Source organism: Myxine glutinosa, chromosome 1, assembly GCF_964187855.1.
Source record: "Myxine glutinosa chromosome 1, kmMyxGlut1.1, whole genome shotgun sequence".
NCBI classification, from domain to species: Eukaryota; Metazoa; Chordata; class Myxini; order Myxiniformes; family Myxinidae; genus Myxine; species Myxine glutinosa.
The window spans coordinates 342,010,473-342,026,077 of NC_136261.1; the positions used below are offsets into that span (position 1 = coordinate 342,010,473).

The window sequence follows — 15,605 nt, forward strand, 5'->3', positions numbered from 1 at the left end:
AAAGCGGGTTGCCAAGGTTCTGAGCTATCTGACGCTGGCTGAGTCCACCTTCCAAATGGCCAACAATTCGTCCTCTTTGAAAATCAGAAAGTTTGTGTGCTCCCTGGGTTCAAGTGTTATGGATTCGTCACTTCTGTTGTGGTGGCTTTCATCCACTTGAGACATTTCTGGTTCCATGTATTATTATTATTGTTGTTTGAGGGAAATAGCAATTATTATTGTCAAAAGGTAAAAGGAATGTTTTAAAATGAAACAGGAACCGGACGGCGATGAAGAGGAAGAAGAGGAAAGAAAGAAGGCGGAGCGAGTCGAGTCGGACAAGAAAGCCGAGTTGCTCCGAGTTCTGAAACGAACGTTGGCGAGCTCGAGTCACTAGCGAACTTTCGGGTTTCCAGGATAGGAAATTCCTGCGACAGAGTTGTCATCGCTGTGATCGATCAACCTGCATGTCAGGTTTTGGGCGTTGGATTCCGAGGAGAATTAGCGCCGGGCCGGTACGTCTCAAGAGCGGGTCGTCGGCCATTTTGACTCCGCAGGACTTGTGCTTCGCTCGCGGTTTCGTTTCTTTTCGACCATTGTCACCGCATTCAGACGTCGATCTGGGGCGTGTGTGTGACGTGGCTTTTTGAAGGTTACTTCGTCCATACCCGAGGGTGTGATCTCTCAGTCGCCTGTAGAGCGCCTTTGGATTTCCCAGTCGCCTTGAGGGCGCCTTTGTACAGCTTCGGCTGTGTGACTGTTCTTGCCATCCGCACGGGATTCTGGTTTTGATTGGACCTCATTCTAGCGATCGCTGGAGCGAATCAACTATGGCTTGAAGCCGGGAATAAGAGGCATTGGGGATGTTCTGGTTTCACTCACTTGGAGCACAGTGAGTTATATATTATAACACTGATGGTACCATCATAGAATATTGATTGTACTTTAACTTTTGATTCATCTTATTGTTGTATTGTTATTCTTGTGTGATCTTAATACAATATTTGTTTGTGAGTAACAATTGGTGTGGCTTCACCATTGATCTTTGACATACAGAATAACACATTTTCTCTGACGTGACTCCTCTCGGGGCTCGGAGGTACACCGTGACCAGGGGGTCGGGGAGCACGTAACACGAGGCATAGTTAATTGTCATACAAGGAACTCGTTTCTGCAAAAAAGTCCAATATTAGTACAAATCACTGAGTAAAACTGCGCTATGCAGAAGAAATGATTAAATTTAAGGTGTCTATTTACTTCTGTCATGTCTCTGTATATAATTCAATTGAAATAAAATAATGATTTTAAAGGTCATATAAAAAATTCCAGAAGTTTATTGTTGTTAACGCACTCACACACAACTTTTTTGTTTGTTTGTTTTGTGTATACAAAGTCGAGGCTCGTATAAGAGCAACACATAAACACAAAGACATAAAGAGAAAACACATCGGTATTTTTTGTTTGTCTAAAATCTTATGATTTCTTTAGTACGATTCTCCATGCTGCCCTGTCTTCTAGCAACCATTGAAATTGGTTAAAATTACAGCGATACTGTTAAAATACCTTTATTCGGCGTATTATACTGCTTTATTCCATCAGGTGAGCGCCCAGGGATCTGGCCCTTATTTTAAAAGTAAATCGTCTGTGTGATGGGAAAATAACATGTGGTCGGTGTCATTGTTCATAAAGTGCAAAGCTTGTTGGTTTGCAACTGTCTTATCACTCTCCTGGGCAGAATATATTTGTCCAAGTTGCCTTCGAAAGGAAAGGGCTCAGCTAACGTGACATGGGCCATCATGTAAAGGTCCAGATAGAAAATTGAATCGCAGGAGTGCAGCCAGAACTCTTACGGTGAGATAGCAGGACAGTGTTATGACTTCCCAAGGAGGGTTCTTGAAGGGTGGGCAGCTTTAGAACACAAAAGCACGTTAAGGGCTCATGCATTGCTCAGAGAGAAATAAATGTTTTGCTCTATGTTTTTTCTGAGATTTAACTTCTTCCTTTTTTGACTGCGATTTGTTCTGTGGCCTTTGACTGAACCATACACAAAACACCTCCCCAAATCCCACCCCGACCCTCCTGCCCCCTTTTTAGATTTCAGATATTTGGATCGCCATGCATGCTCTTCAAGCCCTGAAATTTTCAGAATGGAGACTTTAAAATTGTGGTTCACAGAGCATTGTAAATCAGGGAAGGCTGTGACCTCACGACACATCAGAGACAAATCCTCCCACTTCCCTTACCACAGTCAAGAGTTGGTCCAGTCATCACGAGGCAGAAAGCCAGTCTGCATGCCATATTTCAGACAAGATGACTTGTTGATATTGGGATAGTTCACTTTTTTTGGATGGGTCACTCCAAACTCAAAACCTAATCTCTGAACCCCTATGATATACGTGAGGATCTTTAATTGTTGCAAACAGTACAGACTGCACACATACATAAACTGAGTGAGTACACGGTACATGTGCACCTAGCGTGAACTGGGGTAATTCCACACTGTCCATTTCTAGTATGTCTGCACTCAATAGCTTCATAATCAATGAAAGTTTACGTTTCTTGTACAGGACCAGGAAGTAATTTCCCTAGCAGAGGACACAGAGTCTGGATTTCCTCCTCCCCATGTAACTCGATGGAAATGTGTTGAGTGATTTGCGATATCCTGTTAATTAATTATTGACAAATGAGGCAGAAGGGCTTATTGTCAAAATCTTGAAATATAAGCTATGTATGATATTTGTAACATGAAGCCAATAACAGTCGAATGTGGATTAAAAGATAGTGGCCATTTAATTTTATTGAAGATTAGATCTTCTGACTGTCCGTTTCACAGAGATGCAAACGAGTAAGCATAAAGGGAAGCAAATTGCTGATTTATTCTTGGATGGTGCAAGGTATTTTGGATAAGCCAGATCACTACGAATTAAGAACTTACAGATAAACCTATGATACAAATTCCCAAATATTCAAGTGCACAAGAATGGCAGAAGGAAGACAACCAACTCACAATTGCATTTATTTACAGGTAGGTAAAGATCAAAATTTATAGATGTTAAACATTGGCAAGAGTGGTTGTGGAAAGGACAAATAGAGTGAGAAAGAATAAAAGAGGTGTGGGAAATGGCAAAAGAGGGGAGGTGAAAGCAAAAGAGGGGAGGTGAAGGCAAAAGAGGGGAGGGGAGGTGAAGGCAAAAGAGGGGAGGGGAGGTGAAGGCAAAAGAGGGGAGGTAAAGGAAAAAGAGGGGAGGTAAAGGAAAAAGCGGGGAGGTAAAGGAAAAAGAGGGGAGGTAATGGAAAAAGAGGGGAGGATAATGGCAAAAGAGGGGAGGTAACGGAAAAAGAGGGGAGGGTAATGACAAAAGAGGGGAGGGTAATGACAAAAGAGGGGAGGGTCATGATAAAAGAGGAGCGAATGACAAGCGGTGAATATGAATGAATGAAGAGGTGGGGATGAAAAAAAAAAAAGAGGAAGAGGCAAAGACCAAATGAGGAGGGGAAAAGGACAAATGAGCAAGAGGGGGAGGGAGGAAACAGAACAGAAAGGAAAGAAGGAGAAAAAAGATAATCACAAATAAGTGGGACCAATAAAGGGTTGGCAGCTGTGTTACCTGACTGTAAGATCCGTGATAAAACACAGGATGCTGCTGGTCATATTGTTCCTCAAAGTACTGGATGAATGAGGAGACGTCACCCACGGGGTCTGTCACCTGCGCTCGGGGATCTGGGCGTAGCATTCGTAGAGCTAACCTGCTCAGCACGTGGTAATGAATTCACAAGTCAAAAGCATAATCAATAATTTTAACATGTTAATAATATTTTTAACTTGAGGCTTTCCATGATTACATCACAGGAATCAGCCAAAAACGAAGTACTGTACTTGAATTTATTGCTTTAAATGCACAACATCTTAAACAACTACAATTTGGGTGAAGGAAGGGGTGGGTTGAGGTCTCAACCTGATTTCAAAGGACGATTTCAAAAAGAAAAATAAATGTGGCAACGTACTTCAAAGAAAGGCAGCTTGCCTCAAGGGCATTTCATCTTGTTCAAATTCCTGCACATTTTCTATATTTGAAAGACAGCTGTAGTTCAGGAGCAGCAACAACAGGAGATGTAGTAATATAGGGTACACCATGGTTCATAAGTGATGTTGAACAAGTTGATTCAGCTACCACCAGAATCGTCAACGTACCACGCTCCTAACAAAGCACTGGTGCGGCCGAAGGAGTCTCTTGGCAAGAATGATGATAAGTGGTATATCTTTTTGCTGAAGATAATTTGCCGACTCTTAGCATAAGACACCCTGGCATCTTCAACATCCATGAACAACGATGGTAGCAGACACAGACAGGTTTGCTGAAATTCGAAACCAGGTTAAACAGATCAATTGTGAGTCTGCATACCTCAAGCTATCTAGCCAGGCCCAATATATTATAAAGCAGGAGTATCAGCCCATCCCCGAACTACTCCCTCAATTTCGGGGCTATCACCGCCATACCTTCTATGGAACATTTTGGAGTCCCAGCGGGTGTCCTAGGGTGGTTTCAAAAATTCCTCAATACAATTAGGATTTTGAGATTTGATCCATATGAAACTGCTCCGTCTCCGGGTGCAATCACGAGTTCGGCATAAACATTCGCTGATTTGATAATATCTAAATACAATTACGATTTTGATTTTCCATCCGTAGGAGGTGTTACGTATCTGCCATGACCTGTCGGCAGATTCATCTGTATTGGTTATCACGTTAGAATGGTGTTCATATACGTTTACCTCATGAGTGTTTGCAACATTGTATTTTGTTATATTAATGGAATAGTATTAATTTGTGATTGGAATGATGCTGTTGGGAATGAAAATATGGAGAGATTGCGTTCAAACCAGGATGAGGAAATGTGAGGGTTTCTACCTGTGACATCTGTGGATTCGCCATTGACCGGGTATAGAAGCATTCAGCTGAAGTACGTTTTTTCCGCCAAGTCATTCACGAACCGGCTGTCAATGCTCGACGTTCGACTGAAGGTGTCACAGGAATGTAAAATTTATTGGTTCATGGTTTAGCATTCGTTGTTGCATTTGGCCTCAACCGTGCATAGCAAGGGTACCTCGCAAGTATACATATGCATATATGTACATCAGGGGGGGTGGGGGTTGGGGGGGGGAGGAATGAGCAGCCAGGCACCGAGCAAGGGCCCAGGCCATCACGGGGCCCATGCACAAAAAAAATAAATTAGAAGTTCAGGGAAAAGTTTACATTTTCAGAAATAGGAGATGAAAGGGATTTTTGAACGTATAATAACACATAGAATATTAATTGAGGGTTGAGAGTCGATTGCGATCAATTCCCCCCAAAAAATGAAGCAAAGTCATTTCTTGCTGTCAAACATTTTACCTGCTATAAACAACATTTACCGGTGTTAAGCTGAAGTTTCAAACTTTACAGTAAATGGTTATTAACCATTAAAAATGTATGTTACATAAAAACTGGATTTGTATATTTTGTCAAAAAAATTAACAACAATCTTCACATGTATTTTTTGCTAATCTTAGAGAAATAGTGTTGAATCGACGAGGGTGCGAATTCACTTGGTCGGCCCAAATGTCCCGCTATCTTTATTTTAGATCACACAGCTAAAATGATTCTATCTTCTACCGACTCCTCTACGGCCTAGCTCCCCTAGCTCTGTCTGACCTCTGTCCCACAAATATTCCCGCAGGAAGCACAAGATCTGTCAGCAACCCTCTTCTGGTGAAACTTCCAAAACCGAGACTCTCTGCTCACCTTCAATCTTTCATTCATTCCTCTTTTTTCCTATCTATGGAACAATAGTGGGGCAACTTAGCATAACAATTGTGCATTGTGTGAGGAAAGCACCAAATTTGGCACACTAGTAGACTATCATATTATGAAAAGATCTGGATATTGGGCCATCTCAGATTCAGAGATTTGATTTTTGCAAGATTTCGATTCGTTTGGGATCGAAGAGAACACCTTCTTCGTCTTCTGTACAGTGAAGTTGCCAGTCCTGAATTCTCTGGCTACATCTGGGTGCTTCATTGGGAGTGCAACCATGTCCCTCAGGTGAACAGGGACCCACCTGGCATAGTGTGTGTGGTCTAAGGCATGGAACCATGGGACCAGTTCCGTCAGGGCATCAAGGTACATCGTGAATGAAGCCTGCCGCAGAGAACGCACGTAGACCAGTACCAACATCTCTAGTTCCAGCACAGTTGCCCAGTACTGAAAGTTGGGAATGTCTTCTCCTCTCTGGTGATACCAGTCTTCGAACTCAGGCAGGTCTTCTGCATCATCAGCATATGTCATACAGTGGCGTTCATACGCATGGTGTTGCAGGATGTGCAGTGCCGCTGCAGTGATTTGATGAGCTCTTATTGTGCGGGTGACGTGGGCAGCTCACAGGAAGGAGTCGGCCGTCCCTGGCGTTGCAATCTCAGCTTGAAAATCTGCAAAATCTGCAAATCTTGCAAAAATCAAATCTCTGAATATGAGATGGCCCAATATCCAGATCTTTTCATAATATGATAGTCTACTAGTGTGCCAAATTTGGTGCTTTCCTCACAAAATGCACAATTGTTATGCTATATTTAGCTTAGCTGCCGGACTACAAACTCCCACACTCTCTTCAATTCCACTCCTCCCTCCAGGTCTTCAAAACAGCTGTTCACCACCATCTCTTATCTTCCCCCATCCAAAACCTTGATCTTTTATTACCCTGTTAATCCACACCAACTCCACATCCTTCAAAATTCCGTTTTCTTTCCTGAAAGTCCCTACAGTGTCCATCTTGTTTATCCCATGAACCCGACCCCAGCCCTTTCTCTTCCACAGATCTCCTGATGTCCCTGTTCTCTACTGTTGTTGTGCTTCCCTCTCTCTCCCCCTGTCTCCCACTTCCTTTATTATATGTTCCATGTGTTAGCTCTTACACGAGCCTCGACTTAGTTTGCAAAAAAAAAAGTGACCACTTGTTTTTCTCGGCAATATGTTCAAGTAAATGACATGGAGAAATAATCATTTTGTCCGTGTGTGCATTTTATTACACGGCATGCTGCTTCAGGCCTCTTACCATGACGTTTGCCATATTATATCCTTAACATACCAAACATTCCATGACACTTTGGACTGCAATGTATGTTCTCTACTCTGCAACACGAGGTGCACTAGTTTCTGGTTCGTAAATTACAGTGTTCTGTTCTTCTTCTCCTCTTTCCTTTATAAGTGGACTTGTTTTTCATTCATGGTCTCGATATTATTTCGCACTACGTGTGACTCAAAAATTACATCAAGAGGGGCCAAAGACCCCATAATCACCCCTGATTTATGTATGTGTGTCTATATGTATATGTACATATGTGTCTATATGAGGCACGTTCTTGTTTTAACTGAGGATAATGACGTGAGTGAATTTGAGTTGCTGTGATGTCATGATTTACACTCAATCAAAATACAAACATTTCTTTAATACACATTTATTTGTAATATTGGTGATATTTTTTATTTGTAATCAAAAAAGGTTCAAGTGGTGCAAAGCTCTAAAGTCTAAATGGTCACAGGTTGTTACGGATTCGTCACTTCCGCTGTTGTGGTTTTCACCCACTGGACATATTTCTGATATTATGTACTATTATTATTCTCAAAAGGTTTATTATTCAGGAACAGCTATCTAAAGTTAAAAAGGTTAACTTAAAATGATACAGGAAACCGAACCGGAAGACGAGGAGGTGAAGAGGAGGAGGCGGCGCGAGCAAAGTTGGAGAAGACGCGTGACGTCAAGGCTCCATAGCGAGGCTGGTCTACCGAAAGTCGCGAGGGAATTTTGAGTTCCTTGAAGGGACATACGGCGATAGGAATTATCGCTGGAGTGGAAAATCGGCGTAGTCAGATTTGGGTGCTGAGATTTCGACGAATCCTCGCCTAGTCGCATCGGCTCAAGTAAGAGCCGTCGGCCATTTTGAACACTGTGCTTCGGACACCTACAAAGGTTTTGCCTCGCGTCATCTTCACCCCAACATCCTACCGTTTGTCGGGGATGTGTGTGTGTGACCGCTTCGTCTCCAATTACATTGCGGTTCGTTGAGTGAGCGGTGAAGGTGCCCCTCTGAAGGGCGCCGTTGTACAGTTTCGGCGGGGCGATCACCATTGTCAACTGAACGCGATTCGAATATCGACTGGAGAGCGAGATTCGGGCTTCAACTGGATATCGTTCTAGTGACCGCTGGAGCGAATCACATTCGCCTTGGAAAAGGTTAGAGACATTGAGGAGTGTCAGTTTCACTCGCTGGGAGCGCAGTGAGTTATCCGACTTTATTGATGGTACATAGTGTTGGTGTTGGGCTAGCGGCTGGGATGCCAGCTTAGGATCCAAGGATCCTGGGTTCGAATCCCGGTCGATCGCTGAATTAACGCCAGGGGGGTTGACTCAGCCTGTCATCCTTCCGAGGTCGGCAAATTGAGGACCCGTTCACTGGTAATTCCCTGTTTGTCGTAAAAGGCGACAAACAGGGTTGGCGGCAGGAAGGGCATCCGGCCGTAAAACATTGCTTCAAAAAGGGGACCAAAAAAACAACAACAACCACGGTCCCCGAAAAGGCCAACCCCCGCTTTGCGGGGAAAAATGGCCTCTAAACGGTGGTTTTTTATTGATGGTACATAGAGTGCACTCTTAATTGCCATTTGTTGTACTGTTATTCCTGTGTGATTTTCAATATATTATTTGTTCATTTATAATAATCATTGGTGTGGTTTCACTATTGATTTCTAACACAGAGTAACATATTTTTCTGCCGTGGCCCCTCTCGGGTTCGGAGGTGTAACGAGACCAGGAGATCGTAGAGGAACACGTAACACAGGTCTAACAGGGTGGAGCTTATTTTTGAACTTTTGAAATATGATCCTCTTACCCTCTCAATGTGTTCCTATATATGAAATAAGAATGCAGGCAAAATATGAGCACAAGTGAACAATATTTAGGGGTAGCTCAATGATGGTAAAGTTTCTGATACCCCAAAGCTGCGGCCGCCCTTTTATTTCGCATACTACCGATAATAGATTAATTCCGTTGATAAATTAAGAACCCAATTTTAACTACTAAGTAAATTGACACTCTCTCCTATCATCATACACACAACATGCAATCATTGTGGTAAAATTAATTACTGGGAACACAGATAAAACCTTTAAGTTATAAAACTCTGTGCTCCATTAAATAAATAATTACAGTAGTAATATGTACATTGTACATACACAATATCTGTTATAATAAAAGAGTAAAATGTTCGTTGAGCTAGAGTCTGCTAGACAATAAATGCTAAAATGAGATGTTGCGCTGACCTGGGAACGCTTATCACCATAGTATCTAAAAGTAAACACTGTACATAGGTGTATCACAGAACACTATTTGAAAATAAAAACGAAGTTATCACAGGCTTTGCAGAGAATCACAGACACAATGGGTGTATAAACATGGTATAATATTATCACAGATTATAGAAGCATAATCATTGTGGTTCAACTGGTTCATATTGTTGCGAATATGGAATTTGGCCTCCATATCCGCTTGTAAATATTCCCCTATTTTCTCCAATACTCCCCAACTTTCCCCGATCCCCCATTCCCTAGTCCCATTGCATGTAAATAACAATCAGTAGAGCCGACCTTCCCCTTATTCCCCCATTAAATGTCGTGCCCAGGTCCACCGCACCACACGTAGACAACTTTCGGACATCTTCCTAGTTATTCTTATTCTATGTCAGTTAAGGCCTCGTCTCCATTAATTATGACTCTTCGTTGCACCAGAATGTGATTATATGGCATCAGTAGTGAGTTTAGGACCTTTCCCATACCTCCTTCCATCTTCTTCCCCAACAATTACAACAACAACAGAGGAGATGGCGGCGGAGCGGGGGAGGATGCGTCCTCACACCGGCTCGATTAGCGCCATAGACCATGCGCTCCACGGGGTTACCACGAAGGGGCTCCTTGTCAGCTCCTCGTCAAGGGCGGAGCCTGGTAAACCCCCCGCACGCACCCAATGAGAAGCAACGTGCCGATTCCACGAGGCGGAGCTAACGAGCCGAGGGCGTGTCACTCCCCGCCGGATATACGCGGCCCCGCGCCGGATGTGACGTCAGATGCGCACCCAGCTTGGAGAAGGAAAGCCACCTGCGAGCGCTGAGTCAGATGCGCACCCAGCTTGGAGAAGGAAAGCCACCTGCGAGCGCTGAGTCAGATGCGCACCCAGCTTGGAGAAGGAAAGCCACCTGCGAGCGCTGAGAGAGATGCGCACCCAGCTTGGAGAAGGAAAGCCACCTGCGAGCGCTGAGAGAGATGCACCCCCAGCTTGAGCAGACAAGACGCCATCCGAGCGCTGCGACCTCCCCGCATCTCTGGACCGGACCGAGTCGATTCTGACCTTTGAGCCCAGGTGCACCTGGAGCCATCGCTACCCGCCTGTCCTTTCCATCAATCCCCGTGTGAGTCTGCTTTGTCCCGTTTATCTGTCGTCTGTTGGGAATAATATAAGATTGTGTCTAAGTGCTTGTCTTTCTATGCTGTCCCTCTTGTAGTTGTAATCTAACCTTCCGCCTTAATATAACCTCCTCCGGAGGTCTTGAGAACTGAACCCCTGGTGTCGTATTGTGTTATTGTAATCCAGCCGGGTGTCTTCTTTTTCTTATTGAGCCAGCATCGCGCGACTTCGTCAACGTCGAGTATAGTCGGGTAATTTGTGCGGACACGACGGCCATTCCGCTCGGCCCACTTTAACATCAAAGTCGTGTCTGTAACAATATCTATTTATCCAACCAATCATCCGAACCCCATTGTTTTGCTGATAAATTGATAATGCAAATTTTCCATGAATTTATATTCCAGACATGTTCAGACTTGTTTACTGTTTGGACTCAATGGACTGACTATGCTGACTAAGCAACAGCTGCAACACTGTTGCAGCAGTATGTTTGTGTAATTGCTTGAGGCATTGTGCTCACTGCTCAGTTATTAATAGAACTGTTTGAATTTTCTTGATTCTTAATTTCTTAATGCTATGTTCTATTTCTTTCAGATTCATATCTGATTGAAAATGTCATCTGTGGAAAAAGCAACAAGATCTCAAACCAAGTTGTATCTCCTTGGCGACTCTGTGACTGAATTAAGTGGCAGCAAGTTGCCATCATTGCGTATGGCTCTTGGATTCTTCCTACATCACCATCTCGATCTGAAGGAGACCGTAAGACAATCGTCGGATGTTACCATCACGGAAATAGCTAACTTTTGGAAGAAAGCTAGAATCCCGATGAGAGCTCATCAAAACTGCCAAACCAAGCTTGAGCAGACATTTGAAGAATGGCGTCTTCTGAAAAAGAACAAAGCGCGAACGTCACCAACTCAACTCGCGAGAGAGTCGGCTTTTGTTTCCAGGCTTGAAGACCTTTTTGATGTCGCTCATGCTGATGCTCTGACCAATACGTCAGTATTACAAGACAAGGATTTCTTGTTAGCCCAGCGATAAAAGGGAAGAAGGGGGTCGCTGGCTGGAGTAGATGTAAAGCTTGCTGCGAAGGAGAAAACGGCGTCCAAAAGAGAGGAGGAAATGCTTGCCAGGTGACAGCGAATGGAGCAAATGAAACAGTTAGCAGCTTCTACAGCTGAACTGATTTCATCTGGTTCTGAATCTGAAAACAGCTCAGCAGAAGATAGTGAAAAGATGGAAACTGGGGACAATGCAAGTGAGGGAGCTGCTGGAGGCATCACATTTCAGACATGAAAAAGAAAGAGGGGCGAAAAACTGTTACTGAAGAACTCGCAGCCGCTTTAGATCGCACAAAAGTGTCAGACCGCAAAGCCGTTTTTGTTATAGCAGAAACTGCCAAAAGCTTGGGACAGAACATTGATGAACTTGCTCTAAACAGAGACTCAATTCGCCGACATAGAGTACAACACCGAGTCCGGAGATCTGCAAATATAAAGGCGGAGTTTCAGGGTAACGTTCCCCTTGTTGTTCACTGGGACGGCAAACTGATCCTTGATCTAATTGGAAAAGAGAAGGTTGATCGCCTGCCAGAATTGGTTTCAGGGAAAGGAGTTTCTCAGCTACTCACAGTTGCCAAGCTTCCATCTGGAACAGGCGAGGCTCAGGCTGCTGCTGTCTTTGGAGCCATTGAAGACTGGGGCGTAGCCGACAGCATCCGAGCTATGTGTTTTGACACGACCAGCTCAAACACTGGTCGGATCGCTGGTGCCTGTGTCCTCCTAGAGCAGAAGCTTGAGAAGGAGCTCTTGTCACTAGCTTGCAGGCATCACATTATGGAATTGATAATTGGTGCAGTGTTCCAAGTGTGTATGGGATTGGGAGCCAAATCTTCTCCCGAGGTTCCACTCTTCAAACGCTTCCAGGAATACTGGGGATTCATAGACACGGCCAAGTATGAACCAGGGATTGCAGCTGATGATGTGGCAAGTCTAGTGGAAGACATAAAGCAAGGCACTATCGATTATGCCAACAAGCATCTTGAACAGAGTCAGCCAAGAGATGATTATAAAGAATTCTTGGAACTTGTGATTGTCTTTCTCGGTGCTGCTCCTGCCAGAGGAGTGCGATTCATGTCACCCGGAGCAATGCACCACGCCCGCTGGATCTCCAAAGTAATATACTGTCTCAAGATCTGGATGTTCAAGGCTCAATTCAAACTGACTCCTGCAGAAAAGAGAGGATTACATGATGTGTGTGTATTCACAGTATGTGTCTACCTGACAGCCTGGATCTCTGCACCACAAGCATCAGGTGCTCCTTACAGTGACCTGCTGCTGCTGAAGTCACTGCTTGAATACTCATCAATCCATCCAGCCATCTCAAAGTCAACATCACGCAAGTTTTCCAATCACGTGTGGTACTTGTCACAGGAACTTGTTAGCTTGGCTTTCTTCGACAGTCGGGTCAGTTCGGCAACCAAGAGACTGATGGTGAGTGCCATGAAGAATGAAGAAGACCAAGATCAGGATCATTCCAAGCGAATCACTGTTGCTCTTGATTCATTCAAGGACAAGAACTTGGAAGATTTCGTCACAGCAAGGTCAATGAAACTTCTGCGAATGATGGAACTTCCAGATGGATTTCTTGCGGTTGATCCGGACTTGTGGGATGACAGACGACTACAAGCAGGCTGCAGAAACAGTCAACTCTCTAAAAGTTGTCAATGACTATGCTGAACGTGGAGTGGCACTCATTCAGGAGTAGAGTGGGTTAATAACCCGCGATGAAACTCAGCTGCAATTCCTGCTGCAAGTTGTCGAGGACCATCGCAGAATGTACCCTGATAGCAGAAAACATACACTGTCCGGGATGCCATGAAAATAATAAATTTGGGGTTTGCTGGACATTGTCAGACTGATACTATGAACTGTCAGAAACTGAACAAAGAATTCACTATTAACGTGTTCAAAAATAAATACTGTGTTCAAGTGTGTTGTTTAAAATAAATTACGATATAGTCTGATATACTCGTAATTCGTTGAATTTTTATAATTTTCATAATCTTTGCGGCCCTTGAGCTACCCCTAAACATAATAGTTTAGTGCTCAAACTTTTTATACAGTGTTTCTATATTATATGGAACAGATGAAGGGGGTAAGACCTTCAACAATAAAAAAAAAAAATTTTAAATTTTTTAAGCTCCACCATAAGGTCCAACCTGTCCAATCAGTCTGAAGGGAGTAAGGCGTCTTAATGGTGTTAGGATCTAAGGGGTCAAAAGGGACTGGAGTGTATAGGTTTCAAAGGTATAAAAAGGTTGGAACGGTGAAGGGATCTAAATATGTCTAAAGGATTGAAAGGGTCTTAAAGGTAAAAGTGGTCTTTTGGATCTTGGGGTTCTTGAAGTTTAATGGGTCTAAAGGAACTTACGGATCTTCACGGTCTTTTGGATCTTTTGGGTATCCGACGACTTTTGGGTCCTCTGGGTCTTTTGAATATTTCAGGGTCTTTGTGGTCTTAATGGTCGTCAAAGGTCGAAGAGATCTCAGCAGTCGAATGGGTCGAAAGGTATATTCCAACAGTACGTAATTAATAGACGTACAGAATTAAGAGGCAGGATTCAACCGGCGTTCACACAGTACATAATGAATGCATATATTAACCATACGGCTTCACGGCATAAATATATTTATATATAGTCACGTGAAAAAGTAAGTACACCCCATGTAAAGTTTTGACTTTTTCAACATATTTCAACATACAGCTATTTGATCTTCATTTCAACAATATTGATAGATAAAGGTGATATAGTATAAGAAATATCATGAAACATTTACATTTTGTAGTCCATTGTATAATTTAAATAAACATAAATGCAAATTTCGCATGTGGAAAAAGTAAGTACACCCTTGGCTCCAATAGGTGGTATTGCCCCCTTTGGCAGGAACAACCTAAAGTAGGCGTTTCTTATAACTGTCTACCAGTCTCTGACATCGACTGGGAGAAATTTTTGCCCACTCCTCCATGCAGAATTCTTTCAGCTGTGTGATGTTTGAGGGGTTTCTTGCATGTACAGCTCGTTTCAAATCCCCCCACAAGATCTCGATGGGATTTAGATCCGGGCTATGACTTGGCCATTCCAGAACCCACCATTTTTCTTTTCAGCCATTCCTTGGTGGATTTACTGGTATATTTAGGGTCATTGTCATGTTGCAAGGTCAACCTTCGGTTGAGCTTCAACTTTCCGACAGATGGCCACACATTATCCTCAAGCACCCTCTGGTACAATGAAGAATTCATAGTGGATTCTATGATGGTGAGCTGCCCAGGCACTGATGCAGCAAAGCTGCCCCAAACCATATTTCCACCACCATGCTTTACAGTTGGTATCAGGTTCTTGTGGTCAAATGCTGTCTTTGGTTTTCGCCAAACATGTCTTCTGGTACTGAGGCCAAATAGCTCTACCTTTGACTCATCTGTCCAGAGCATATTGTTCCAGAAGTGCAGGTCTTTGCCTCGGTGTTCATTGGCAAACTTTAGTCTTGCCCTGATGTTGTTTCTGGACAGCAAAGGTTTCCTCCTGGCACACTTTGCATGTAGATCAAATTTGTGCAGCCTCTTTCTGATGGTAGACTCGTGCAATTTGACATCAACAGGAGCAAGAGCTACCTGTCGGTCCCGTGATGAAATTCTGGGGTTCTCAGAGACTTCTTTCAGCATCTTGCGGTCTTCTCTCGGGCTGAACTTGCTGGGGCGGCCTGGCCTGAACAAGTTGGCAGATGTTTGGAATCTTCTCCACTTGTAGATGATCCTCCAGACAGTCGAATGATTGATTTCAAATTGTTTGGAGATCTTTTTAAATCCCTTCCCAGACTCGTAGGCATCTATGACCTTCTTTCTGAAGGCCTCAGAGAGCTCTTTTGATCTAGGCATGGTGACGCCACACACTTCAACAACAAAGAGCAAACCAAACTAAATGTCTGAGGTTTAAATAAGACAGGTACCTCCAAGATCCTCTCCAACGATGTTCTAATAATTAGCACCTGAGCTGGTGCACCTGATTCTAATTTTAGGTATTTGAAGTAGTGATAAATGTAGGGGTGTACTTACTTTTTCCACATGCGAAATTTGCGT

General features: G+C 43.5%; 1 protein-coding gene across 1 annotated transcript in view; it reads right to left on the reverse strand.

Moving 5' to 3' along the window:
• Nucleotides 1–15,605, reverse strand: part of FAF2 (Fas associated factor family member 2) — a 60,570-nt gene that overhangs the window by 22,385 nt on the left and 22,580 nt on the right. The window contains exon 5 of the mRNA XM_068098184.2: nucleotides 3,588–3,726. Within this exon, the coding sequence (XP_067954285.1) occupies nucleotides 3,588–3,726 (139 nt within the window). The remainder of the gene's footprint in view (nucleotides 1–3,587; nucleotides 3,727–15,605) is intronic.